At 62.8% G+C, this 24,629-nt stretch overlaps 2 protein-coding genes and 1 non-coding gene across 5 annotated transcripts; all 3 read left to right on the top strand.

Annotated features, from left to right (window-relative positions):
• Positions 1 to 636: 636 nt before the first annotated feature.
• LOC134161526 (U1 spliceosomal RNA) lies at positions 637 to 800 on the top strand. The gene has a single exon (XR_009964010.1). It is a non-coding gene; the product is annotated as a U1 spliceosomal RNA (small nuclear RNA).
• Positions 801 to 1,138: 338 nt separating this feature from the next.
• Positions 1,139 to 16,758, top strand: CAD (carbamoyl-phosphate synthetase 2, aspartate transcarbamylase, and dihydroorotase). 2 transcript variants are annotated; one of them, XM_062614419.1, is made up of 45 exons: positions 1,139 to 1,323; positions 1,606 to 1,745; positions 2,739 to 2,868; positions 3,471 to 3,613; positions 3,720 to 3,861; positions 4,361 to 4,532; positions 4,605 to 4,790; positions 4,866 to 4,978; positions 5,131 to 5,276; positions 5,363 to 5,494; positions 5,708 to 5,941; positions 6,029 to 6,250; positions 6,613 to 6,801; positions 7,252 to 7,376; positions 7,455 to 7,588; positions 7,668 to 7,780; positions 7,893 to 8,143; positions 8,215 to 8,461; positions 8,579 to 8,677; positions 8,770 to 8,994; positions 9,079 to 9,261; positions 9,362 to 9,580; positions 9,678 to 9,845; positions 9,917 to 10,099; positions 10,177 to 10,281; positions 10,361 to 10,609; positions 10,811 to 10,892; positions 11,072 to 11,238; positions 11,351 to 11,515; positions 11,598 to 11,729; positions 11,819 to 12,020; positions 12,107 to 12,297; positions 12,372 to 12,512; positions 12,626 to 12,721; positions 12,793 to 12,934; positions 13,075 to 13,122; positions 13,604 to 13,648; positions 13,739 to 13,893; positions 13,999 to 14,073; positions 14,162 to 14,374; positions 14,608 to 14,733; positions 14,848 to 15,003; positions 15,071 to 15,172; positions 15,274 to 15,368; positions 16,629 to 16,758. In XM_062614419.1, exons 1-45 carry the CDS (start codon positions 1,239 to 1,241, stop codon positions 16,729 to 16,731), a joined length of 6,771 nt encoding a protein of 2,256 aa, XP_062470403.1. In that variant the 5' UTR covers positions 1,139 to 1,238; the 3' UTR covers positions 16,732 to 16,758. The 2 variants fall into 2 exon arrangements, with proteins under 2 accessions (XP_062470403.1, XP_062470404.1); XM_062614420.1 differs by lacking the exon at positions 13,075 to 13,122.
• MPV17 (mitochondrial inner membrane protein MPV17) lies at positions 16,752 to 24,629 on the top strand. Of its 2 annotated transcripts, XM_062614422.1 has the most exons (7): positions 16,752 to 16,860; positions 20,778 to 20,893; positions 21,610 to 21,702; positions 22,079 to 22,174; positions 23,695 to 23,727; positions 23,892 to 23,944; positions 24,021 to 24,629. In XM_062614422.1, the coding sequence occupies exons 1-7, from the start codon at positions 16,788 to 16,790 to the stop codon at positions 24,088 to 24,090; spliced, it is 534 nt and encodes a 177-aa protein (XP_062470406.1). In that variant the 5' UTR covers positions 16,752 to 16,787; the 3' UTR covers positions 24,091 to 24,629. The 2 variants fall into 2 exon arrangements, with proteins under 2 accessions (XP_062470406.1, XP_062470407.1); XM_062614423.1 differs by lacking the exon at positions 21,610 to 21,702.

Here is a 24,629-nt window from a genome sequence, read left to right on the forward strand (position 1 = left end):
ACCGGGAGAGATTTACAGGGGCCAGTGAGATGGAGCGTGGCATGTTTGTGCACGTTGGGAAAGCGCCGAACAAGGGGATAAAAAGGGCTTGACTGGATTAAAGTTGGATGTGAGTCTCCATTGGCAATTGAGTCTCCTCCTCGAGTCCACGTCGTGATACGCCCCAGCTGGGGGACGCGGATCCCTCTTTGCCCCCTGCAGGATCAGCCCACAACGGAGCTGAGCTCATGTCCCCGAGCCCCGCTGGGCGCATCTCCCCTGACACAAACACCCCGGCTCCAGCCCGGTCCCGCTCGGCTCTGACAGACCGAGCCCTCGCCGGGCGGTCCCTGTCTCGGTGCCGATAGCGGTTCCGGTGCGGGCGGGCAGAGGGACCGACAAGTCCGCGGTGAGAGCGGGGCGGGGCCTGCAGGCAGGGGGCGTGTCCATGCAAACGAGCACCGCGAGGCATCACGGGACACCCGTGACACACTCACCCCCGTGAGCTCGGCGCCCCCGGGCGCGCGACGGCGGCAGGAAGAGGGGTGCGGGAGCGCGCGTGCCTGTGCGGGGCGCGTTCCGGTAGCGCCGCGTGCGGTGTCCGTGAGGTGTGTGTGTGTTGTGCGGCGGGTGGCGGTGGGTGCGCGAAGGGCAGTCATACTTACCTGGCAGGGGAGACACCATGATCAAGCAGGTGGTTTTCCCAGGGCGAGGCTCATCCCTTGCACTCCGGGTGTGCTGACCCCTGCGATTTCCCCAAATGCGGGAAACTCGACTGCATAATTTGTGGTAGTGGGGGACTGCGTTCGCGCTCTCCCCTGATTTAAGCGGTTCAAGAACAGTTCCTCATCACTTTGTCGGTTATTTCCCCGCTCCGCTCAGCAGTTTTTCATCGTGGTGTTTTTGGCTCCGTTCGCTATTTTATGGCACGCAGCGCCGCGCGCTTTCTGCGCCCGATGAGGTCGCGCTCGTGCCAGGCCGCTGTCCGGCTCCCGCGTCCCGAGGCCGGTCTCCACCGCTGCTCCGCGATCCTGCCCTGACTCGCTGCACGCAGCGCGCCCGCTCCTCGCTGCCCCGCCGCGGGGCCCGGGAACCAGGTGCTGCCGCCGTCCCCCGCCTGCCGCCCCGCCCCGCTCCTCCGCGGGGAATGGCCTGGCCCGGCCCCGCCCCGGATCCTCCCGCTGCCGCTGCTGCCGCCGCGGTGCACGCGCTTCGCTCGGTCGCCGCCGCGGAGCCGCTGGAGCGCACGTGGCGCTGCCATGGGCTGCCTGGTGCTGCAGGACGGGACGGTGCTGCGCGGCCGCCCCTTCGGGGCCGTCGGGGCCATCGCCGATGGGGAAGTCGGTGAGTGCGGCCAGGGGCGGGGCCGGACCGGGATCAGGTCCGGGACGGCGGCGGATGTTGGGGGCGGCCCGAGCCCGGCGAGCGGGAGAGGGGGGAAGGGATGAGGGGGGAGGTCCGGCCTGTGCACGGTGACGCCCCTGAGCTCGGCGCCCGCCGTGGGGCAGCGGCAGGGCTGGCCCGGGGCGCTGGGGGATGGGGGCGGCTGTTCCCAGGGCTCGGGTGCCTCCACCGGCAGGACGGGAGGCAGCCGCGATGCTCCGTCTCGTCTCTGTGCGCTCGCAGTGTTCCAGACCGGTATGGTGGGTTACCCCGAAGCCCTCACTGACCCCTCCTACAAGGCGCAGATCCTGGTGCTCACCTACCCGCTTGTCGGTAACTACGGGGTACCCGGGGACGAGACCGACCCCTTCGGGCTCAGCAGGGTGAGTGAGCGGGGCTGAGACAGCGGTCTCTGGAGCACCCAGGCAGGGCCCCTGTTTCACGTGGCACTGCCCAATGTGCTGCCTGCAGGCTCGTGGCTGCGCAGGGTGCCAGGGTGGGGCAGCACATGGCCGCAGGCGTAGTTTGACCCTGGTGCTTTGGCAGCTGGGCCTTGGGGTGCCCTGCTCCTTAGGGGGACCAGAGCTGGGCAGGGGGAGACCCCAGTGTGCTGGAATTGGGGTGCCCTTGCAGCATGTGGGGAGCAGGGCTTTATGTCTGTCCTTAATGGGGCTCTGTTGCAGTATGGGGGCCCCAGGCTTCCAGGAATGAGGCAGGGTACTGTAGTCCCTGCTCCAGGCCCCAGACCCCTCCCAGCCCCTCAGCCGCTGTGCTGCCTGGCCCGGGGCAGAGTCCAGGTCCCACTGCATCAACGCTGACCCCAGGGGTCTCTCCTGCACAGCCCCGTCCCACACGGGGCAGACCAGGAGCCCTTGGCCCTGCTCCCTCTGAGCTGGGGCCATGTGGGTCCCTGCTAAGGCCCTGGAGGAGCTCATCCTGGGAACCAGAGCCCTATGGGATAGGACACACTGGCATGTTTGGGGCTCTGTGGGGAGGCTGTGGCTGGAGGGAGCGGGGCTTTTCTATGTGCTGAGCTGACAGGCCTGTGATGCAGCACATGCTGGCCTCTGGGCAGGGGGCTGTGGTCCAGCAGCACTGGGGGCCTAGGCACCCCACCCTGGGGCTCAGCTGGATCAAGCCTCAACCTCACAGGGCTGTGAGTGGGGCAAAGTGGGGGTTGTCACAGCCTAGCATGCTGTGTAGGGTGACAGTGGGGCTTGGCTTGTGCCATGGGCTAGGGATGGAGTCCCCAGGCTGTAGCTGTCCTGATGTGCCCCATGGGGACAGCCAGGTTGGGCATGCAAGGGGCGCACAGGGCTTCTCTTGGGCTGGTGACCTATGCTCAACCATGCTCACCCACCCACCACTGTCCCCAGTGGTTCGAGTCCAGCAAGATCCATGTGGCTGCGCTGGTGGTGGGTGAGTGCTCGGCAACCCCCAGCCACTGGAGTGCATCCCGCTCCCTGGACCAGTGGCTTAAGGAGCAGAACATCCCCGGGCTGGAAGGTGGGACTGGGAAGACTGTGGGGTTGGGTGGGGGGGTGGTTGTGGGGCAGAGAGTTCTGAGCCAGACCTGTCTCTGTGTTGGGAGGCTGGTGAAGTGTCTGGAGCACAAATCTTAGGAGGAACAGCCAAAGGAACTGGGGTTATTTAGTCTGGAGAAAAGAAGGTTCAGGGAGGGCCTCACAGCTCTCTACAAGTACCTGAAAGGAGGTTATAGTGAGGTGGGGGTTGGTGTCTTCTAAGTAACAAGATAGTACAAGAGGAAATGGCCTCAAGCTGCACTAGGGGAGGTTTAGATTGGATGTTAGGAAATGTTTCTTCACCAAAAAAGTTTTCAGGCACTGGAACAGACTGCCCAGGGCAGTGGTGGAATCACCATCCCTGCAAGTGTTCAAAACCCATGTAGACGAGGCCCTTAATGACATCGTTTAGTGGTGGACTTGGCAGTACTGGGGTAACGGTTGGACTTGATGATCTTTAAGGTCTTTTCTAACCCAGCTGATTCTATGTTTTGCCCCCCTGGGGTCTGAGCCAGCCGGGGGTGACAGTGTTGTGTCAGGGTGGGATGGGGCTGTGGGGCTCTGTGTCTCACAGCACATCCACAGGGGTGGATACTCGGGCCCTAACAAAGAAGATCCGTGAGAACGGGACTCTGCTGGGGAAGCTGCTGCCAGATGGGACCCCCGTGAAGGATCTCTCCTTTGAGGACCCGAACAAACGGCACCTGGTGCAGGAGGTGTCACTGAAGGTGGGACTGGGAGGGCTGGAGCCTGGCTGGGGCCATGGGTGCCAATGGCTGTAGGGGAAGCCGAGGCTGTGGAGGGCAGGACAATCCACAGTCCCCCCTCCCGCAGGCCCCCTGTGTGTTCAACCCCAGCGGGTCGCTGCGCATCACGGCGGTCGACTGCGGCCTCAAGTATAACCAAGTGCGGTGCCTGTGTGAGCGGGGAGCGGCTGTCACTGTGGTGCCCTGGGACCATCCACTGGACACTGGAGGTGGGGTGGCAGCAGCTGAGGTTATCCTGGGGCCCTGCCAAGGGCTGGGGGGCTGAAGCGCAAGGGCCAGTGATTCAATGCTGGGGGCAGCAGGGAACCATGTCTTGCTCCATGCTGTGGGGCTGGGGAGCTTTGATGCCATCCTTTCTGAGGACTTTGGGGCTCGGGGCCCTCAGTGTGGCTATGCAGGGATGGGGGGACCTGGGCTGGGTGCCTTGCTGTGGGATGGGGGACTCTTGACTGTGGTGCTAGAGTGGCCTAATGTGACCCTGTGGAGGGGGCTGTGGGACTGGGGAGGCCCTTGCTGCCGCCTGGATGGATGCTGTGGGTTCAGGGCACCTTGGTGTGACTCCGCTGGGGTGTCAGGGGCACCGTAGGTTTGGGGGTCTCGCTGTTGGTAGCCATGGGATCCTGCTTTGACCCTGCAGAGCTTTGGGGGCGGTGGGGCCCTCTGTAACCTCGGGGGTTCCACTCTGACCCCGCTGCTGTCTTGGCACAGATTTTGATGGACTGTTCATCAGCAACGGCCCTGGGGACCCACAGCTCTGCCAGCAGACAGTGTCCAGCCTGCGGCGGGTGCTGGACGCACCCCAGCCCAAGGCTGTCTTTGGGATCTGCCTGGGGCACCAGCTGCTCTCCCTGGCCCTTGGTGCTCACACCTACAAGATGAAGTGAGTGGGGGCCTGGGGTCATCACAGGGTCCTGGGTGCCCGGGGCTGCCTGACGCCCATCCTGCTGCCCAGGTACGGGAACCGTGGGCACAACCAGCCGTGCCTGCATGAGGACACGCAGCGCTGCTTCATCACGGCGCAGAACCACGGCTTTGCGGTGGAGGTGGGCAGCCTGCCGCCGGGCTGGGCCCCACTCTTCACCAACGCCAACGATGGCTCCAATGAGGGCCTCGTCCATGAGCACAAGCCCTTCTTCAGGTGGGTGCAGGACTGTGGCTGAGAGGTCTTGAGGGGGTGGTTGGGGCCATGCCCTGCCTGACCCCCCCTCCACAGCGTCCAGTTTCATCCCGAGCACTGTGCTGGCCCCACGGACCTGGAGGGGCTCTTTGATGTCTTCGTGGAGACGGCACGGGACCTGCAGAGAGGAGATGGGAGCACCCAGACGGGTGGGTGTGAGGTGGGAAGGGGTGGCTGAGCCCTTGGCTCTGGGGCTGTGGGACAGGGGACAGGCTGAGAGGGGGCAATAGACTGGGTTGTGTGGCCGGGGCTGTGCACAGGCTGTGTGTCACCCTGGCATTAGTGTTACATGTCCCTCCAGTGCGGGACCGCCTGCGGGACTGGCTGACCTATGATAAGGCACCGACGGGGAGCCAGGATGGAGCCCGGCCCCGCAAGGTGCTGATCCTGGGCTCTGGCGGCCTCTCCATTGGGCAGGCAGGAGAGTTCGACTACTCGGGGTCGCAGGTGAGCACCCACCCTGGTGGCACTGGGGCAGTGGGGGTGACCACAAGGGTAGGGCCACCATCTGTGCTCCCTCTGTTTCTCGTAAGGCCATCAAAGCGCTGAAGGAGGAGAACATCCAGACGGTGCTGATCAACCCAAACATTGCCACAGTGCAGACCTCCAAGGGGCTGGCAGACAAGGTCTACTTCCTCCCCATCACCCCCGAGTATGTCACCCAGGTGAGCACCCCAGAGCACTGGCTGGGAGAGGGGTGGTTTTGGGGGTGCAGGGACAGCAGGCCTGGGGAGCAAGAGGGATGATGGAGGGTCTGATACACAGAGGGCTGGATGGCATGTGGGGGAGTCCCTGAGGGGCAGCACAGGCATGGTGGTAGCTGGAGGGCACAGGGTGCATTCTGTGGGTCCCTGCCCCACCACCCTGTCTTCCCCCAGGTGATCCGGAATGAGCGCCCTGATGGGGTGCTGCTGACCTTCGGGGGGCAGACGGCTCTCAACTGCGGTGTGGAGCTCACCAAGGCAGGGGTGCTGGAGCGGTACCACGTGCGGGTGCTGGGCACCCCTGTCACCTCCATCGAGATGACGGAGGATCGCAAGGTGTTCGTGGAGAAGATGGAGGAGATTGGGGAGCATGTGGCACCCAGCGAGGCTGCTGCCTCCCTGGAGCAGGTCTGAGGGTGGCATAAGGGGTGGTTGTGGGGCAGGGTTGGGGTGTTGTTCTCCCCGTTCTCATCATGACCCTGTTGCTCTCTGCAGGCGCAAGCTGCAGCCGAGCGGTTGGGGTACCCCGTGCTGGTGCGCTCTGCCTATGCCCTCGGGGGCCTGGGTTCTGGCTTTGCCAACACTCGGGAGGAGCTCGTGGCACTGGTGAGCCAGGCCTTTACCCACACCTCCCAGGTCCTGGTGGATAAGTCCCTGAAGGGCTGGAAGGAGATTGAGTACGAGGTGGTGCGGGATGCCTATAACAACTGCGTCACGGTATGGGATGAGGGGAGACCTCTGGGCCTGCTGGGGGGATTGATGAAGGAGCGGGTGCTGTAGGGTTGGGGGCTGGACTCCATCTCTAGGGAGGGTTCCCCAGTGCCCTCCATGGTGCCAGCATGGCTGCTGTATGTTACCAGGAGCTGTGCCCTTGAGCCAGACCCCCACACCCTCGCATGTTCTGTGTGGGTTGCAACACATGCAGTGTCCTGGGGACTCATGTTCAAGCCCTGGCTGTCCCTGTCCATGGGAGTCCCTGTTGGTCCAGTGGGAACCAGGAGGGACCTGCCAGGAGCATGCCCCAGGCAGCATGTGGAGCAGTTGGGACCCCCCAGCCCATAGTGTCCCCCCATTGCCAGGTGTGCAACATGGAGAACCTGGACCCACTGGGGATCCACACAGGCGAGTCCATCGTCGTGGCACCCAGCCAGACCCTCAACGACACAGAGTACTTCATGCTGCGGCGCACGGCTGTGAAGGTGGTGCAGCACCTGGGCATTGTGGGCGAGTGCAACATCCAGTTTGCTCTGAACCCTGAGTCAGAGCAGGTGAGTGCAGCTCCCCGAGGGCAGTGGTCCCACCTTCTGTGCCCCTGGCCAGCCCTGCCCTGTGGAGCCCAGGTCTGGGTCCTGCCCAGTGCTGTCCCATGGTGCTGTGGCTCACCAGCCTCCCCACGCTGTGGCACCTGGGGGCCAGTGAATCTCACTGTGTCAGCTCAGCCAGCTCCCACGAGTGCGGCAGTGCTGGGTCTCACTACCTCCCAGTGTTGTGCGTGGTCCTTGGATGGTCTCTGCTGGGTTCCATCCTGCTGTGACCATCAGTGATGGCTATCCTTCCGCAGCCCACCTGCCTTCACATTTGGTCCCTGTCGCTGTTTGCATCCCTTATGCGCTAGTGACTGTTAAGTGCCAGGCGAGCAGCCACAGTGCCAGGGGAGCTCTGCCCCAGGGCCTGCATCCTGCACTGCCCCACTAACCCTGCTTGCCTGCTGCCTGCAGTACTACATCATCGAGGTGAACGCCCGGCTCTCCCGCAGCTCAGCCCTGGCCAGCAAGGCCACTGGCTACCCCCTGGCCTACGTGGCAGCCAAGCTGGCCCTGGGCATCCCCCTGCCCCTCCTCAGGTAACAGCACTGCTGCAGGTGGGATGGGGCACCCCCCGCCAGGACAGTTGCAGCTTCTGACCCGTGTCCCTTCCCCAGGAACTCGGTCACCAACTCCACTACAGCCAACTTTGAGCCCAGCCTGGACTACTGCGTGGTGAAGATCCCACGCTGGGACCTCAGTAAGTTCCTGCGAGTCAGCACCAAGATCGGCAGCTCCATGAAGAGCGTGGGTGAGCACAGGGCAGGTGGGCAGCAGGAGTGAGCAGCACAGTGGGCACAGGGTCCAGCTGCTCACAGCTGTGTCTGCAGGGGAGGTGATGGCCATCGGGAGGAACTTCGAGGAGGCTTTCCAGAAGGCGCTGAGGATGGTGGATGAGAACTGCGTGGGCTTTGACCACACTGTGAAGCCGGCCTCGGATGTGGTAAGTGCTGGGGATCTGGGGTGCGGGTCCATGCTGCCAATGCAGTCCTGGGGAAGGGGCAGTCATCTGTCCCCTGCCTGGCCCTGCTCACTGCTCCACCCTGGCCTCACAGGAGCTTGAGACACCAACAGACAAGCGGATCTTTGTGTTGGCGGCCGCGCTGAGGGCTGGCTACTCCATCGGGCGTCTCTACGAGCTCACCAAGATCGATCGTTGGTTTCTGCACAAGATGAAGAACATCACAGACCACGCGGTGCTGCTGGAGTCATACCGCGAGGAGCAGAGCACCATGCCACCAGCCGTGCTCAAGCGAGCCAAGCAGCTCGGCTTCTCTGACAAGCAGGTGGCCCTGGCTGTGCTCAGGTAATGTGGGGAGGGAGCAGCCCCACTCTGTGCCCCAACACAGGTCCTGGCACTCATCCTGCCCCTCACAGCACCGAGCTGGCCGTGCGGAAGATGCGGCGTGACCTGAACATCCTGCCCGTGGTGAAGCAGATCGACACTGTGGCGGCAGAGTGGCCAGCCCAAACCAACTACCTGTACCTGACCTACAATGGCACTGAGCATGACCTGGCCTTCCGCGAGCCCCACGTCATGGTCATCGGCTCTGGTGTCTACCGCATCGGCAGCAGCGTTGAGTTCGACTGGTGTGCTGTCGGCTGCATCCAGGAGCTCCGCAAGGTCAGCCTGGCCCCAACAGCCCACAAGACCTCATGGGCTGGGTGTCCTTGGTCAGAGGATAAGGCCAGGGAGGAGTTGGGGAGCCCCTGGCCTCACCTTATCCTGCTTCCCTGGCAGATGGGCTTCAAGACAATCATGGTGAACTACAACCCCGAGACGGTGAGCACAGACTATGACATGTGCGACCGCCTCTACTTCGATGAGATCTCCTTCGAGGTGAGCAGGGCTAGGGCCCTGTCCGCTGGGAGAGGGTGAGGGCTGCCATGGCCCCCTTGCCAGCCATGACCTTGCCTTACATGTTACCACAGGTGGTGATGGACATCTACGAGCTGGAGAACCCTGAGGGTGTGATCCTGTCCATGGGTGGGCAGCTGCCCAACAACATTGCCATGGCCCTGCACCGGCAGCAGTGCCGCATCCTGGGCACCTCTCCAGAGGCCATTGACTCAGCTGAGAACCGCTTCAAGTTCTCCCGTCTGCTGGACTCCATCGGCATCAGCCAGCCCCTCTGGAAGGAGCTCTCTGACATGGAGGTGGGGGGACAATGAGGGTGATGGGGCTACCCCAGTGGGGACCAACCATCTGCATGTCCCCTGAGGGTGCCATGTCTCCTGCAGTCGGCCAAGCATTTCTGCTGCAAGGTTGGGTACCCCTGTGTAGTGCGCCCCTCCTATGTGCTGAGCGGTGCTGCCATGAACGTGGCCTACTCGGACAGTGACTTGGAAAAGTTCCTGAGCAACGCTGTGGCCGTGTCCAAGGAGCAGCCTGTTGTCATCTCCAAGTTCATCCAGGAGGCCAAGGTCCATCCAGGAGGCTGCTCTTGCCCCAGGGCATCCCTGCTCCCCATGAGAAACCTGCTTCAGTACCTGTGGCAGGCTGTGACCATGTTCCTGCTTACAGGAGATAGACGTGGATGCAGTGGCCTGCGATGGCATGGTGGTGGCCATCGCCATCTCAGAGCATGTGGAGAATGCTGGGGTGCATTCAGGCGATGCTACGCTGGTGACACCCCCCCAGGACATCACCCCCAAAACACTGGAGCGCATCAAGGCCATCGTCCATGCCATTGGTCAGGAGCTGCAGGTCACTGGGCCCTTTAACCTGCAGCTCATTGCCAAGGTATCCTAGCTGGGGGGCCTGTGATGGACCAGCACAGTGCTGGCAGGAGGACACCCTGTGTCCCCAGACATGCTTCACGGTGTCCCCTCTCCCCCAGGATGACCAGCTGAAGGTGATCGAGTGCAACGTCCGTGTCTCCCGCTCCTTCCCCTTTGTCTCCAAGACCCTGGGTGTGGACCTGGTAGCTCTGGCCAGCCAAGTGATCATGGGTGAGGATGTGGAGCCCGTGGGGCTGATGACAGGCACAGGCATCGTTGGTGTCAAGGTGAGCAGGGGGCCGCAGGGTCCAGGCTGGACCGTGTGGCTGGGCAGCCCCTGAGCCTTTCCTGCCCCCAGGTGCCCCAGTTCTCCTTCTCACGCCTGGCGGGCGCTGATGTGGTGCTGGGTGTGGAGATGACCAGCACAGGTGAGGTGGCCTGCTTTGGGGAGAACCGCTGTGAGGCTTACCTGAAAGCCATGCTCAGCACTGGCTTCAAGATCCCCAAGAAGAACATCCTGCTGACAATTGGCAGCTACAAGGTGTGTGGGGCTGGGGCAGGGGCTGGTGCCTGTTTTCCCTCTCTCCCTCCCTCTGACCAGCCATGGGGTTGTTGTAGAACAAGAGCGAGCTGCTGCCCACAGTGCGAACCTTGGAGAGCCTTGGCTACAAGCTCTACGCCAGCCTTGGCACCGCTGACTTCTACACCGAGCACGGCATCAAGGTTGGGGCTGAGGATCCGGTGGGGGCCATGGGTGCCCTTGGGGCGGGCTCAGGGCCCTGATGGAAGTCACTGCTGGCAGGTGATGGCTGTAGATTGGCACTTTGAGGAGACAGATGGCAGCGAGGCCGGCACACGGGAGACCCAGCGCAGCATCCTGGACTACCTGGCTGAGAACCACTTTGAGATGGTCATCAACCTCTCAATGCGCAACTCGGGGGGCCGCCGGCTCTCCTCCTTTGTCACCAAGGGCTACCGCACACGGCGCCTGGCCGTTGACTACTCTGTGCCGCTCATCATCGACATCAAGTGCACTAAGCTCTTCGTGGAGGTGGGCTGGGGTGTGGCAGGGCCCAAGGGATGTGGGTGCAGGTGAAGGGAGAAGAGGAGAGGCTATGATAGGAAAGTCCTGCTGTGGTACATGGTCATTGCTGGGAGGTTCAGTTTTGGGTGCAGCTTGGGCAGACGTCTTTGCCCTGGTCCCAAGTGTCTCTGAAAAATGGGTCTTGTCTTATGGCTGTCATCTCCACAGGCGCTTGGCCAGATTGGGGCAGCCCCCCCACTGAAGATGCATGTGGACTGCATGACATCCCAGAAACTCATCCGCCTGCCAGGTAGATGGGACCAGGGCCATGGCGGGAGCCAGGGGCTCCAAGGATGCAGCACTGGGAGCTGGGCAGGGCACACCCAAAGGTGCTGCAGGGAAAGGAGATATTTCCCTGCTGCACTGCCAGGGTGTCCTGCATCCGCTGTGGCTGAGGGCTGCCTGTGCTGATGCTGCCCCACTCCCCAGGCCTGATCGATGTCCATGTCCACCTGCGCGAGCCGGGCAGCACCCACAAGGAGGACTTTGCATCAGGCACAGCAGCTGCCCTGGCTGGGGGTGTCACCATGGTGTGTGCCATGCCCAACACCAGCCCTGCTATCACTGACGCCACCTCCTTCACCCTGGTGCAGAAGGTGAGGGGCTGCCCATGTGCCCTGTCTGGGTGCTGCAGTGCCAAATGTGGTGCACACACTGCCTGCAGTGGGACTGACCCTGGCTGGCACTCACCACCTCTCAACCCTGCAGCTGGCCGAGGCTGGGGCCCGCTGTGACTTTGCCCTCTTCCTGGGGGCTTCCTTGGACAATGCCAGCTTGCTGGGACCGCTGGCCAGGGCAGCCGCCGGGCTCAAGATGTACCTGAACGACACCTTCTCCAACCTGCGGATGGACGACGTGTCACTGTGGATGGAGGTGAGCCACCACAGGCAGGGGCTGCCACGGGGCTGGACCCTGTTCCTGGTGGTGATGCCCAGCAACTCTGTCCCCCCCCCAGCATTTTGAGCAGTGGCCGCGGCACCTGCCCATCGTGGCACATGCGGAGCGGCAGACAGTGGCCGCTGTCCTGATGGTGGCCCAGCTGTACCAGCGCCCTGTGCACATCTGCCACGTGGCCCGCAGGGAGGAGGTGAGCGGTGGGGTGCAGCGGGGGGATTGTGAGCCCCGGTGACAGGGTGTAGGGCTGTTTGGGGTCCCCCCTCACTGCTTCTCCCGCAGATCCTCCTCATCAAGGCAGCCAAGCAGAAGGGGATCCCGGTGACATGTGAGGTGGCCCCACACCATCTCTTCCTGTGCCGGGATGACCTGGGGCGCCTCGGGGAGGGCCGAGCAGCTGTGCGGCCAGCGCTGGGCACCCGCCAGGACATGGAGACGCTCTGGGAGAACATGGACACCATCGACTGCTTCGCAACAGACCATGGTGAGCCCTGGGGGGTGGCAGCCACGGCGTGGGAGCATGGGATGAGGACAGCAGCGGGTCCTGCAATGACTAGCCCTGCCCCACAGCCCCCCACACGCTGGAAGAGAAGCAGGGCCCCGAGCCACCCCCTGGCTTCCCCGGCCTGGAGACAATGCTGCCGCTGCTGCTGACGGCCGTCTCTGAGGGGCGGCTCACTGTGGAGGACATCATCCAACGCCTCTATGAGAACCCCCGCAAGATCTTCAGGCTGCCAGCACAGGAGGACACCTATGTGGAGGTGGGTCCCTGCGTGCCCACCCCAGATCCAGCCCTAGCCCTGGCCCTGCTACTTCTGACCTGCTGTCCTTTCAGGTGGACTTGGAGCACGAGTGGATCATCCCCAGCTGCATGGCCTTCTCCAAGGCCCGCTGGACACCCTTTGAGGGTATGAAAGTGAAGGGGACGGTGCGTAGGGTGGTTCTGCGTGGGGAGGTCGCTTACATTGACGGGCAGGTAAGACTCCACGTGCCCATCTGCCTGTATCAGGGTGGTCCCCCAGCCCTACTGGGGTCACCTACTGGGGTGGTCCCCCAGCCCTACTGACCCCATCACCCTCATGGCTGCAGGTGCTAGTGCCCCCAGGCTATGGGCAGGATGTGAAGAAATGGCCCTCGGGCACTGTGCTGCCACCGCATGCAGCCCCCACCAAGGAGAGTGCAAAGGTACTGGGGTGTGTGGGGCAGGTGAGGGGCTCCATGCTCTGCCCCAGCTCCAGCTCAGTCTCTTACTGCAGACCCCCGAGCGGCCCCGTCACGTGGTGGCTGGTGAGATGTTGCGTGGCCGAGCCTCCAGCCCCCGCCGGGCTGGCCCCACAGGTGATGGGCGCTTCCACCTCCCGCCCCGCATCCACCGGGCCTCTGACCCAGGGCTGCCAGGTAAGGAGGGGGATGTCACTGTCACGGCACAGCGGAGCGCAGTGGGTGGGCAGCGGGGCAGCAAGCGTGTGCCGCCCTAGGGCGGGGTCTGGGGCCGCAGCTGGACGGCCCCGCTGATGCAGCCCTTGTGTCCTGTTCAGTGTTCCGGAGGCTGGGAGCTGTGCACCGCCCGGGCGCCCGAGGCACCGGTAATATCGGAGGGGGGGACTCACTCTGACAATGAAACGTGGCTGTACTAATGGCACTAACCGCAGCTGATGAGTGCATCCCCTCCCCCAGGTGCCGTGTTGGCCCCGGGCTGCCCGCGCACACAGTGCCCAACAGTGTAATGGGACAGCGCACTGTGGGGCAGGACATGGCTGTGCCTGCCTGCTCCCCTCACCCAGCCCGCACGGCACCTCGGGGACCCCTCGCCTGCCAGTGTGATTTGGGTTGCGTCCGATCATGTTTTGTGGGGCTCACGGGGAGTGGGGCGCAGTGCCATGCTGGGTCTTGGCCTACCCCATCTCTGGGTGGCTGTGACCCTGGCGTTGGGCCCTATGGTGCTTTCACCCGGTGCTGCCGAGCGCCAGGAGGGCTGTGCCGTCCTGGCAGCACCATGGGAGAGCAGTAGCCAGGGTACCGCAACTGCCCACACCCTCTAATGCCACCGCTCCCTCTCCCACCCAGCCGAGGACACCCGTGAGAAGGCTGGCAGGAAGGTGGCAGAGGCAGGTGAGTGCTCCGTGGATCCACGGTGGCTGCGTGTGCTGGGGCTCTGTGTGACTACCCCTGTGGGCTGACCTGCTCTTCTCGGTGCTACAGATCTGGCTGTGATCCAGGACAGCTACTTCTACCCACCAGGCTCCATCCCGCGCCAGGCATCCCCCCAGGGCATGCCCCACTTCCAGACATCCCCACTGCTGCACCCCCTTGTCGGGCAGCACGTCCTCTCCGTCCAGCAGTTCTCCAAGGAGCAGGTGCCTGGGCTTGGTTAGCAGGACCAGGGCCATGGGTTCCCAGATGAGCACGGGTCAGGGGCACTGGTGCTGGCCATGCCCTGGCTGAGCCTCTTCTCCCCGCAGATGTCGCATCTCTTCAATGTGGCACACACCCTGCGCATGCTGGTGCAGAAGGAGCGGAGCCTGGACATCCTCAAGGTGAGCCAGGTGTGGGGAGGTTGCCCAGACCCCTGGCCACGCCAGGCAATGCTGTGAGAGCCCTGTGATGATGGTGTGGCCCCCACAGGGCAAGGTGATGGCATCCATGTTCTACGAGGCGAGCACAAGGACCAGCAGCTCCTTCGCAGCTGCCATGAGCCGGCTGGGCGGCTCTGTCTTGTCCTTCTCGGAGGCCACTTCCTCGGTGCAGAAGGGCGAGTCGCTGGCTGACTCCGTGCAGACCATGTGCTGCTATGCTGACGTGCTGGTGCTGCGGCACCCCCAGCCAGGCGCTGTTGAGGTGAATGGGGTTGGTGGGGCTGTCTGCTGCCTGCAGTGATGGCAGCCACATCCTACCCTGAAGGCACTTGGAGGACATTCCCTGATGGTGGGGACCTGTGCTATGGGGCAGGGCTGTGGTTTTTCCCGGTGGGGCAGGCTGGACAGGTGCCAGGGGCAAGTGCCAGATCCTGCCCTGTGTGGGGCTGGTGGGGGCCATGTTGTGCCTGTGCTCAGTCCTGCCTGTGCTCCCAGCTGGCAGCCAAGCACTGCCGCAAGCCTGTGATCAACGCCGGGGATGGAGTAGGGGAGCACCCCACACAGGCACTGCTGGACATTTTCACCATCCGTGAGGAGCTGGGCACTGTCAATGGCATGACGGTACGGCACTGGGAGCCATGGCAGCCCCCCCAAAGTGCTGTGGGGCTAAAAGGTCATTTTCTGGGGCGGGTGGGGCTGTTGGGGACCACAGGTCAGGCTGACCGCTCTCCGCAGATCACCATGGTGGGTGACCTGAAGCATGGGCGCACGGTGCACTCCCTGGCCCGCCTGCTCACCCAGTACCGTGTCAACCTGCGCTACGTGACTCCCCCTGGCCTCCGTATGCCCACCGACATCACCAGCTTTGTGGCCTCCAAGGGCATCAAGCAGGTGAGCAAGTGGGGTGGGGGGGTTTGTGCCACACCCCCCCATGGACCTGCTGACAGTGCTTCTCCAGGAGGAGTTTGGGAGCATCGAGGAGGCGCTGCCAGACACGGATGTGCTCTACATGACCCGCATCCAGAAGGAGCGCTTCCGTGTGGCTGAGGAGTATGAAGCTGTGAGTGAGGGGGGTGGGGGGTACTCTGGCAGGAGGTGGCAGCCCATGGGGTGGTGGCTCTGTGGCCTGGGCTCAGAGCTGCCCTCATGCCCTCCCCACAGTGTTTTGGGCAGTTCATCCTCACACCCCACATCATGACCCGGGCCAAAGAGAAGATGGTGGTGATGCACCCTCTGCCCCGCGTCAATGAGATCAGGTACAAGCAGGGCAGCAGGGGTGCAGGGATGGGGTGTTCTGGGCAGTGCTGGGGGGTCCTGCAGCAATGTGGGCTGTGGTGTGGGGGCCAGGGGAGGGTTGGGGGAGCTGCAGCTGGGGTTTGCTGGGTTGTGGGTCTTGGAGTGATGGGGGATGGCGTGTGCTGGGCAGAAGGGGGTGATCCTGGGATGATGCGGGCTGCGGTGTTGGGGTTGGGAGGCGGGATTGGGAGTTTGGGGGAGCTGGGGCTGCAGTGTTGGGCAGTGGTTGGGAGGTCATGGGGTGATGGGGAATGGGGTGTGCTGGAGGCAGCGTGTCTGGGAGTCTGGGGGGTCTCGGGGTGCGGGGGTCTGTGCTGTGTGTGAGTGCTCTGTGTGTGCTCTGTGTATGTTGTGTGCTCTGTGTGTGCTCTATGTATGTTCTGTGTGTGCTCTGTGCTCTGCGTGTGCTCTGTGTATGTTCCGTGTTCTGTGTGTGCTGTGTGTGCTCTGTGTATGCTCTATGTATGTTCTGTGCTCTGTGTGTGCTCTGTGTATGTTCTGTGTGTGCTCTGTGCTCTGTGTGTGCTCTGTGTGTGTTCTGTGTATGTTCTGTGCTCTGTGTGTGCTCTGTGTATGCTCTGTGTATGTTCTGTGTATGTTCTGTGCTCTGTGTGTGCTCTGTGCTGTATATGTTCTGTGTGTGCTCTGTGTATGTTGTGTGTGCTCTGTGTGTGTTCTGTGCTCTGTGTGTGCTCTGTGTATGCTCTGTGTATGTTCTGTGCTCTGTGTGTGCTCTGTGTGTGCTCTGTGCTGTGTGTGTTGTGTGTGCTCTGTGTATGTTCTGTGTATGTTCTGTGTGTGTTTGTATGTTCTGTGTGTGCTCTGTGTATGCTCTGTGTATGTTCTGTGCTCTGTGTGTGCTCTGTGTGTGCTCTGTGCTGTGTGTGTTGTGTATGTTCTGTGTATGTTCTGTGCTCTGTGTGTGCTCTGTGTGTGCTGTTGCTCTCTGTGTGCTCTGTGTATGTTCTGTGTGTGCTCTGTGTGTGTTCTGTGCTCTGTGTGTGCTCTGTGTATGCTCTGTGTATGTTCTGTGCTCTGTGTGTGCTCTGTGTGTGCTCTGTGCTGTGTGTGTTGTGTGTGCTCTGTGTATGTTCTGTGTATGTTCTGTGTGTGTTTGTATGTTCTGTGTGTGTTTGTATGTTCTGTGTGTGCTCTGTGTATGTTCTGTGTGTGCTCTGTGCTCTGTGCCTGCTGTCTCCGTGCTGACGCCGCTCTCGCAGCGTGGAGGTAGACTCGGACCCGCGCGCCGCGTACTTCCGGCAGGCGGAGAACGGGATGTACATGCGGATGGCGCTGCTGGCCACGGTGCTGGGCCGGTACTGACACAATAAACGCGTCACTCACCCGCGACTCCTCGTCGTCTCGCCGCGCCGCGGGCCATGGCGGCGCTGTGGAGGGGCTGCGGGCGGCTGCTGACGCGGCGGCCGGGGGCAGCGCAGGCGCTCACCGCCGGTAAGGGCCGGCCCTGCGAGCCGGAGCCCCTCCGCACCCTCTGCGGTGCGCAGCCCCCCGACACTGTCGCCCAAGGCCCCGTTGCCCTGCTGTTGTGGGCACTGTACCCTCGGTGGGAGGAACACCGCGGGCGTCGGGGCGGTCCTAGTGCCTATGGGGTCCGTGTTCGGGGGGAGGAGATGCTGCCGTTCCCCCAGGCTCAGCGGGGAGCAGAGGGCCGCCGTGGGTCCGACTGGGCGAAAAGCTCTGGTCCCCTTCAGGCTCAGGAGATCGGCTGCAGAGGGCTCTGCACTGGAGCCAGGAGGGCTGGCGAGGGGCTGTGAGGAGGCGCAGCCCTAGAGGAGCGTCCCACAACTCCAGAACTTGCCCCAGAACGGAGGGTAGAGGTTGCATTGGCAGCCTTGTTGCCCCTGAGTGGGAATGGAAGCTGGGACGTTGCTTCTGAGGGGATTCAGTGGGCTGCAGACTGTGCCTAAGGGCTCAGCCAGCACAGCATGTGGCCAAGCCTCCCCCAGGTGGGCTGGTGAAGGTGAAGGTGAAGGCTGGCTTGAGTCAGATATAGAGCTGCTGCCTGGAGAGAGCTGAGCCCCTGACAGGCTCCTGGGCCTCTACACGGGTGATGTAATCTCCTTACTGGTGTTGCTGCTTGCAGGGTTGGAAGGTGCCGTAAATCTGCCCCAGCACCGTCACCCTGTTCCATGTGCCCTAGGGATAGTCTCCAGCGCAGGCAGCTGCTGCAGGCAATGATGGTCCTGCCCATAGCATCACAGGGCTTGCATTCCTGAGCAACAGCCACCTCAGCTTCCCCTCTGCACACCCCAGCCATGCAGGGGGCTGCAGCATGGGGTGACCAGGAGTAGGGTCCCTGCATGCTCCCTTCTGCACCCTCTGCTTGCAGCTTTCCCTGCTGACGCTGCTCCCCCACCAGCCTAGGACATGGGGGAAGCACAGTCTGTGGGGTCTGGGGGTACCCTGCTGTGCCAATGTGGGGGTGCTGGGGTGCTTCCCTCACCATGCAGCCACTGCCTCTCCTCCCGGCTGCCCATGGGGATGATAGCACGTTGCCCTGCCTGCCAGGCTGCCTGGGGTCCTGCCAGGCCACCTCACTGTTCTGTGGTTATTTTTATCTGATTTGATGGCGTCTGTGGCCTGGCAACCACTGCACTGTGCGTGGCCAGGCTGCGCATCCCTCTCGATTCCTGGGGGGAGGCCAAGGTGAAGGTGGGAGCCTTGCTGGCAGGCCCTGCCTGCTGCTGCAGCAGCCTTAGTGCAGCTCTAGGCTGGCTTGAGGCTCCAGCTCTGCCTGTTGCTGTTTTGGGTTGGAGCAGGCCTGCTGAGGTGCAGACCTCCAATTCCTCAGGCCCTTGGCAGCCCTCAGGAGCATGGGGCTGTGCCCAGCGCTGGATTTAGCTCCTGTAACTGAACAGCAGCTCTGCCTTTGGGTCTGCATGTCTCCATACCTGCAGTGGGTACCGAGGCCCAGCCCCAACGCAAGGCTGTGATGGTGTTCCTCTGGGGTCAGGGCAGTCCTGCCCCTGGCTGAGCTTTCCTGCTGTCCTTATAGTTCCAGCAAGGAATTAGCCCATCTGAGGCCAGACTCAGCTCACTGTTGTCTGTACCCTGCTCCATGTAGCAGAGGCAGGTTGCCCTGGGCTCCACGCTGGGCAGATCCCAGCCTCCTCCAGCGCTGTCCTCATTCACTGCTCATGGAGCCCCCAGTGCTGCTCTTCTGCCAGCTGGGGCCAGGCCAAGGAGGTTTGCTGGCCGTTGAATGTGCCTGGTGTGTCCGGCTGTGCTCGCCTGCCGAATTGCTGCCCTACCTGCTGGTGAGAGCTGCTGGGTCAAGCAGGGTTTTGCCTCTTGCATCCCAGGCCAGGAAGCCAGCAGGGTCTGGGCACAGCAGGCAGCAGCACGTGCCCGCAGCAGTGACCTTGCTGTCCCTGCCTGCCGCGAGCAGCCCTGTGCTCCTGTGGTGTGGCTGTGCAGGCTCCAGCAACCAGCCGGCGAGGCCCGCAGGGAACACAGACAGTGTGGCCTACTTAGGCTTGGGCCCGTTTCAAAGTCCTCTGCCTGTGGGAACAGCAACCAGTTTGCTGCCTCCTGCCTGCCCCTGGCACTGCTGTGCACTGAGCAGGTGAGGAATTGCCTCCTTGCAGCTTGGGCAGCACAAGGCGGGGAGCCCTTGCCCTTCTCACCGGCTGCGTCCAGCGCTGCTGTGCATGCTGGTTCTTCCCAGCCTGGGGTGGGACATAGCGGTGGCAGCAGGGTCAGCAGGGGCCGGTTCTGGTGGTCATGGTGTGGGCTGCAGTGGGGGCTTCAGCCCCACACCAGAGCTGCAGCAGGTGTGAGTGGCGCTGTGGGTGCCATCCCGGGTGAGCGGTGTCATTGCAAGGGCCTTGCTCTGGCTGCACTCGCAGGCCCAGGCAGGGGTGCAGACAAGCCTGTCCCTGTCCACCCACCCCCAGCATCCCTGGTGCTGCTTCATCACCACCAGGCACCGCGCCCGGAGTCTTCGGTACTGAATGAGTAACACTGGTGCTGCCGCTGCGCTTTCTCAATGAGTGCTGAGCGGGGGGAGCCTGACTGTGCCTAGTGGGAAGGCTGCCCACAGAAAGCAGCCAGCAGGCAGTCACAGACCTTCTGTCATGCTGGCTGGGGGTCCCTCGCATGCTTCCCCCCTGCCCCTGCACTGCCGAGGCCCGTGGTCCGGCAGGGGCTGCTCTGCCATCACAGAGCAGTGCAGCAGCTCTCGGGGTCCAGCAGCAGAGCTGGAGCCCCTGGGGACTGCATTGGTCCAGGGTGGGAGATGGAGCTGGTGATGAAATGGCAGGAGATGCTGCCAGGAGCGCAGCAGCTCCGTGGGGCTGCAGAGACCGGGCCAGCCCTTCTGGGGCATGGCCAGCCTGGATGGCCTTGGCTGAGGTCCCGATTCCTGCCCAGCCTCCTGGGCTGCCTCCAGACTCTACTGGCCATTGCAGCCATGCTGGGCCAGGTCTAGCTCCTGCCTGAAGGCTCCCAGGAGCCATGCTGCGTCCCTGGTCCACGTGGCTGGGGCAAGAGGCCCGAACCTCTCCCCTCCTGCTTGCTGGCTTTGGATGTTGCCTGCAGGAAGCTCAGAGTCTGTTCCCTTTGGCTGGGACCTGCTTCCCATGGCACAGCTGGGGACTGTCAGAGACCAATGGCTCTGGGAGGGAGGGCTGGGTGTTCCTGGTGATGCACCCGGGGCCCTGCCACCCTTTGCCCTTGAGGATTTGCCCACGGGGACCCTCTGGGCAGGGCTGGCTTTAGGCCGGCAGCACAGCTGGGGCTGGCAGGAAGAGGGGGGATGCTGGGGCTGGCGCTACCCAAGATGAAGTATTGCTAGGTTCAGGGTTTCCAAGAATGGAGCAAAATCACAGCAGGGCTGGAGGTATGCCTGGGAACCATCCTGGGAGGAGCAGGGGAGTAAGCAGAGAGCCCACAAAGGCCAGGGGAAGGAGCACAGGGCCAGCTGAGTTGCGTCGAAGAGGTCAAGAGTGTAGGATGGAGCAGGAGCTGCCAAAGGACCAGCTGAGCAGCAGCCCGCAGGGGACGCGCACAGCAGAAGGTCCCTCACACTGATATGGAAAACAAGGCAAGGAGCTGTGCCAGCAGCACCAGCAGCAGCCTGGTGGGCTCTACCCCAAAAGCCGCAGGCACAGCTGGCTCTAGATCATGGGGTGATGGATCAGCCCCATGTCAGGGCCATGGGGAGGTGGCACAGCCCCACAGTTTTAGCCAGAGACATACAGAGAGCAGCACGAGGCACTTGGCTGCTGCAGGAGGGCCTGTGCCGCAGGGCAGGCACGGACAGTGGTGCTGCAGGAAGGCAGGGGCAGGACCCGCTGTCAGCAGGGCGCTGTGGGGTCTTGCTGCTGAGCGGGCTGTGCTGGTTGCAGGGCTCCTCATGGGAGCTGGTGATGTGATCGCGCAGCAGGTGGTGGAGCAGAGAGGGCTGCAGGGGCACCACGGCTCCCGGACCCTGAAGATGATGGTGATCGGCTTCTGCTTTGTGGTGAGTGCCAGCATGGGTTCAGTAATGCATGCATGGTGGAGTGGGATGGAGGGCTGTTTTGGCAGGTGAGACAACAGTGCTTTGGTGTGAATTGGGCCTCCAGCAGCCACAGGCAGAGCTGGGTCCCCTTGAGGAGGAGCACCCCATCTCTGTACCCTGCTGCAGGATGGGGTCAGCAGCCTCTGTCCGTGAAGCCTGGGCACCCCTGTCCATTCCCACTGCTGGTGCCAGCCCCTCGGAGGTTTCACTGGGCAAGAGGGTGACACCAGAGCCAGGGGTGCAAACGTGCTTTGCTCTGCTGGGTATGATGAGGCTGGATCCTGAGCCATCAGCTCTTGTGCTCGGGGGGCAGATCTGTACACTGTGCTCTGTGCTGGTGGCTTGGGCAGGAGGGTCCCTGGGTAGCACTGGCACAGCCAGGTCCCCACCACGAAGCCCTGCCTGGTGTCTTGGGCATGAAGCCCTGCACCTGTCCTGCTGGAGCAGGCCCTGGTGCTGCCTGGCAGAGTGCTTTAGGAGAGGAGGGAGGCTGTGGGCACCACTGCATCTGTGTGATCCAGGGGGGGCTGCCCCATGGCAGTGTGGAGCAGGGCAGGGCCTGTCCCTGTGTTCCAGGCCTAGGGCAGGGCCACGTAACCAGCTCTGGAGACCCCCCAGCCCCGATGCCCTGTGACCTGGCAGGGCAGGACACTGCCCCTCACACCTGGCTGCTGCAGGGTCCTGTTGTGGGTGGCTGGTACAAGATCCTGGATCAGCTCATCCCAGGCACAACAAAAGTCGTGGCTGTGAAGAAGATGGTCCTGGACCAGGTAAGTGCCATGTGGGTTAATATGCCTGTGTGCGGCTGGTGCAGCGGGACAGAGCAGTTGGTGCAGCCACATGTTGCGGACATCCGCGGGTTGTGTCCTGCTCTCTGAGCCCCAGTTTCTGAGGCCAGGACTAGCCCCAGTGCAGTGGCAGGCTGGGGTGGAAAGGGTTGCAGAGCAGATGCCCTTCGCCTGGACTTAGACCCTTCCAGAGGCCCCTTGGTGGTTCCCATACCTCTGTATAGCTCTGTGCTGGGTTGCAGTAGGCTGAGTAGCCCCAGGGCATGAGGCAAGCTGGGTCTGTGCCTCCCACCCCTGCTGCAGGCCCAGCTCCAAGCACCACAGGCACCTGAGCATCGTGCCCTGACTTCTCTTGCAGGGGGGCTTTGCACCATGTTTCCTTGGCTGCTTCCTTGCCATCACAGGAGCAATGAATGGTCTGTCAGTGGAGGAGAACTGGTCCAAGATCCAGCAGGTATGTGCTGCTCCCCTGGGGTGGTGTGGGGCTGTCAATAATCTGGGTGCCTTGGCATTTCCTCCTGGTGCACTGGCACTGCCAGCTGCTCCCGTCTGTGGTTGTGCCCATGCCCAGCCATGCCCAGCACTGACTGCGGGTCCCCAGCTCTGCTATCGTACTCCTGTCCTTGTAGCCTGGTCTACATAGAATCATAGAATGGTTAGAGCTGTAAGGGACCTTAAATATCATCCAGTTCCAACCAGCTATTGTGGCTTGGGACCCCACTGCTATGGGGCACAGAGGAGCTCTTTGCCTGGCCAGGGCCCAGGGGTGCACATGGCTGGTCCTGCTGGGCTCAGTGCTGGGTCCCAGTGCCCTACAGTGATGGGTGCCTTGTGCTGCTGGTCCGCTGGGTGCTGGTGTCAGAGTGGTTCCCTGTGGCATGGCTTTTGGGTCCCACCTGGGCCAGGGTGGCCGGGTGCCTGGTGCCACCCAGCTCACCATCAGGCCCCTCTCCTGGCATCTCCAGAGCCATTATGGAGATGGCTCCCATTAGCAGTAATTGCTGGAAATCAGTGCAAAAGCTGAGTCAGCATGTCCAGAGTGTGAGTCACTGGGAAGCTGGTGACCACCAGCCATGGGATGAGGCACCCAAAGTGTTCCCACCCACCCCAACTGCACCTCAGCCAACTGGTGCCATGTATCTTATCTTGGTCCCCTTCAGGGAAACCCACTGGTGCCTGGGCATAGTGGTGTGTGATTCCCTGATCCATGGCTCCTGAGCAGGCTCCTGCCCTGGGAAGGGGCTGGGCTGGGGCCGGGCAGTGGTGGCTGGCAGGCTCCTTCACCCCTGGCTTGGGGTACATCCGTCTCTCTCCACGCAGAGGAAGCGTCAGCAGAGCATCCATCACCCCTGTGCCTTCTCTCCCCATCCTGGGCTGCTGGCCAGTGCCGGGAGGAGACCGGGCTGCTGGCTGAGTCACAGCCAGCCTTGATGAGGGACTCATCCTGCTGCCGTGGGGTAGAGCTGCAGCACGAGGACAGGGCAGTGCCTCGGGCTCCCAGGGCACTGCCCCGGTTCCATCCCTGCCTCGTGGTGCCTGGGAGGGGGATTGGGGGACACAGAGACCTGAGTCTGCTGCAGGTGCCCAGCTCGCCACCTGCCCTCTCTGCACCTTACACTGCCCCATGCCTGCCCCTGCTCTCTTCCCAGGCTTGCCCAGGCAGGGCAGCATGTGGAGGCCTGGCTGTGGCACTAAAGGCCATGTTGGCAGCAGGAAGAGACAGCAGCCGTGGCCACCCTCTCCCTGCCACCCCACATGTGCAGGTGCTGCAGTGCCCTGTGCCCAGCTGGAGCAGGCATGAAGTTGAGGGAATGTGACAGGGGACATTGGCCATCCTGCACTGTTCTTGCCAGTGCTGGGGCCTCCCTGGAGCTGTGCCAATGGCCACCACTGCTGGGGCTGTGGGCAGCTATGTAGTGGGGCTGTGCAGCAGCAGAGCTGTTCTGAGCACTCACGGTCCCCTTTCTCTCCTAGGACTACACAGATGCCCTGCTGACCAACTACTGTGTAAGTGCTGTGCCCCCAGCTGAGCTCCTACATGGTCCTGTCCTTGTCCCCTGCCTTGGATGCTGCTGTGGGCTTGGTTGGACACCCCAAATGCCTGGGCAGAGTTGGTCACGGGGCAGGGGCACTGGCAGGGCCCCTTCACCGCTGCTTCCTTCTCTGCACAGATCTGGCCACCGGTACAAATTGCAAACTTCTACTTCGTGCCCCTGAAGCACAGGTAGTAACGCAGCCATGGCCCTGGTTCCTGGGCTCCCAGAACCTGCGGCTGTGGACCCTGTCCCCTCTGTCCCTAGGCTTGCCGTCGTCCAGTGCGTTGCTATTGTCTGGAACTGCTACCTGTCCTGGAAAGCAAATCGGACGTGAGGTGGAAGCCATGTCCCCTCCCTGCCTGCATGCTGCCTGACCCTGCTGCACCCCCAGAGCCCTTGGAACAGGCCCATATCTGGGGCTGGGATGTGCAGGATGCTGGCAGCAGCCGTCCACTGCTCTCCTTGGAACCCCTGTCACTCACAGCTACAGCCCTTGCTGCTCCAGGGACACCTCAAGATGGGTCAGTGCCTGCTCTGGATACAGCAGCTCTGCCTTCAGCGTGCTTCATCGCCTGTGCTCACTCTTCTCCCCAGTCCCTTACCCCACATGGGGTGAGCCTGCCATGGGTGTTGCTCTGTCCTTCCCCAGAGAAGCGGGAGCAGCGCTGGGTGGGTGCTGGTGCAGGTGCTGTGCTGTGCACTGTCCCGCTTGGAGCTGGGGATGGTGTTGCCAAGGGGCTGCCCCATCCCAGGCTGTTTGCGCTGTGCCTGCAGCCCTGCAGCACCCGCTGCCACAGGCTGGGCATACTCCTCCTGAGGGCAGGGTTTGCTGTGGCTCAGACAGTTGGAGCACCAAATAAACAGTGGTTTTCA

This window comes from Pezoporus occidentalis, unplaced genomic scaffold (genome assembly GCF_034315485.1).
Source record: "Pezoporus occidentalis ecotype Australia unplaced genomic scaffold, CSIRO_AGI_Poc_V1 ctg175, whole genome shotgun sequence".
In the NCBI taxonomy this organism is placed as follows: Eukaryota; Metazoa; Chordata; class Aves; order Psittaciformes; family Psittacidae; genus Pezoporus; species Pezoporus occidentalis.

Bases quoted from the DNA above. Each gene is read 5' to 3' on its own strand.
- MPV17 (XM_062614422.1), top strand. From the start codon at position 16,788: ATGGCGGCGCTGTGGAGGGGCTGCGGGCGGCTGCTGACGCGGCGGCCG. The intron at 20,894-21,609 runs GTGAGTGCCAGC...TGGCTGCTGCAG, and splicing joins TGATCGGCTTCTGCTTTGTG to GGTCCTGTTGTGGGTGGCTG. The intron at 23,945-24,020 runs GTAGTAACGCAG...CTCTGTCCCTAG, and splicing joins TTCGTGCCCCTGAAGCACAG to GCTTGCCGTCGTCCAGTGCG.
- CAD (XM_062614419.1), top strand. From the start codon at position 1,239: ATGGGCTGCCTGGTGCTGCAGGACGGGACGGTGCTGCGCGGCCGCCCC. The intron at 8,462-8,578 runs GTCAGCCTGGCC...CTTCCCTGGCAG, and splicing joins GCATCCAGGAGCTCCGCAAG to ATGGGCTTCAAGACAATCAT. The intron at 13,649-13,738 runs GTGAGTGCTCCG...TCGGTGCTACAG, and splicing joins CAGGAAGGTGGCAGAGGCAG to ATCTGGCTGTGATCCAGGAC.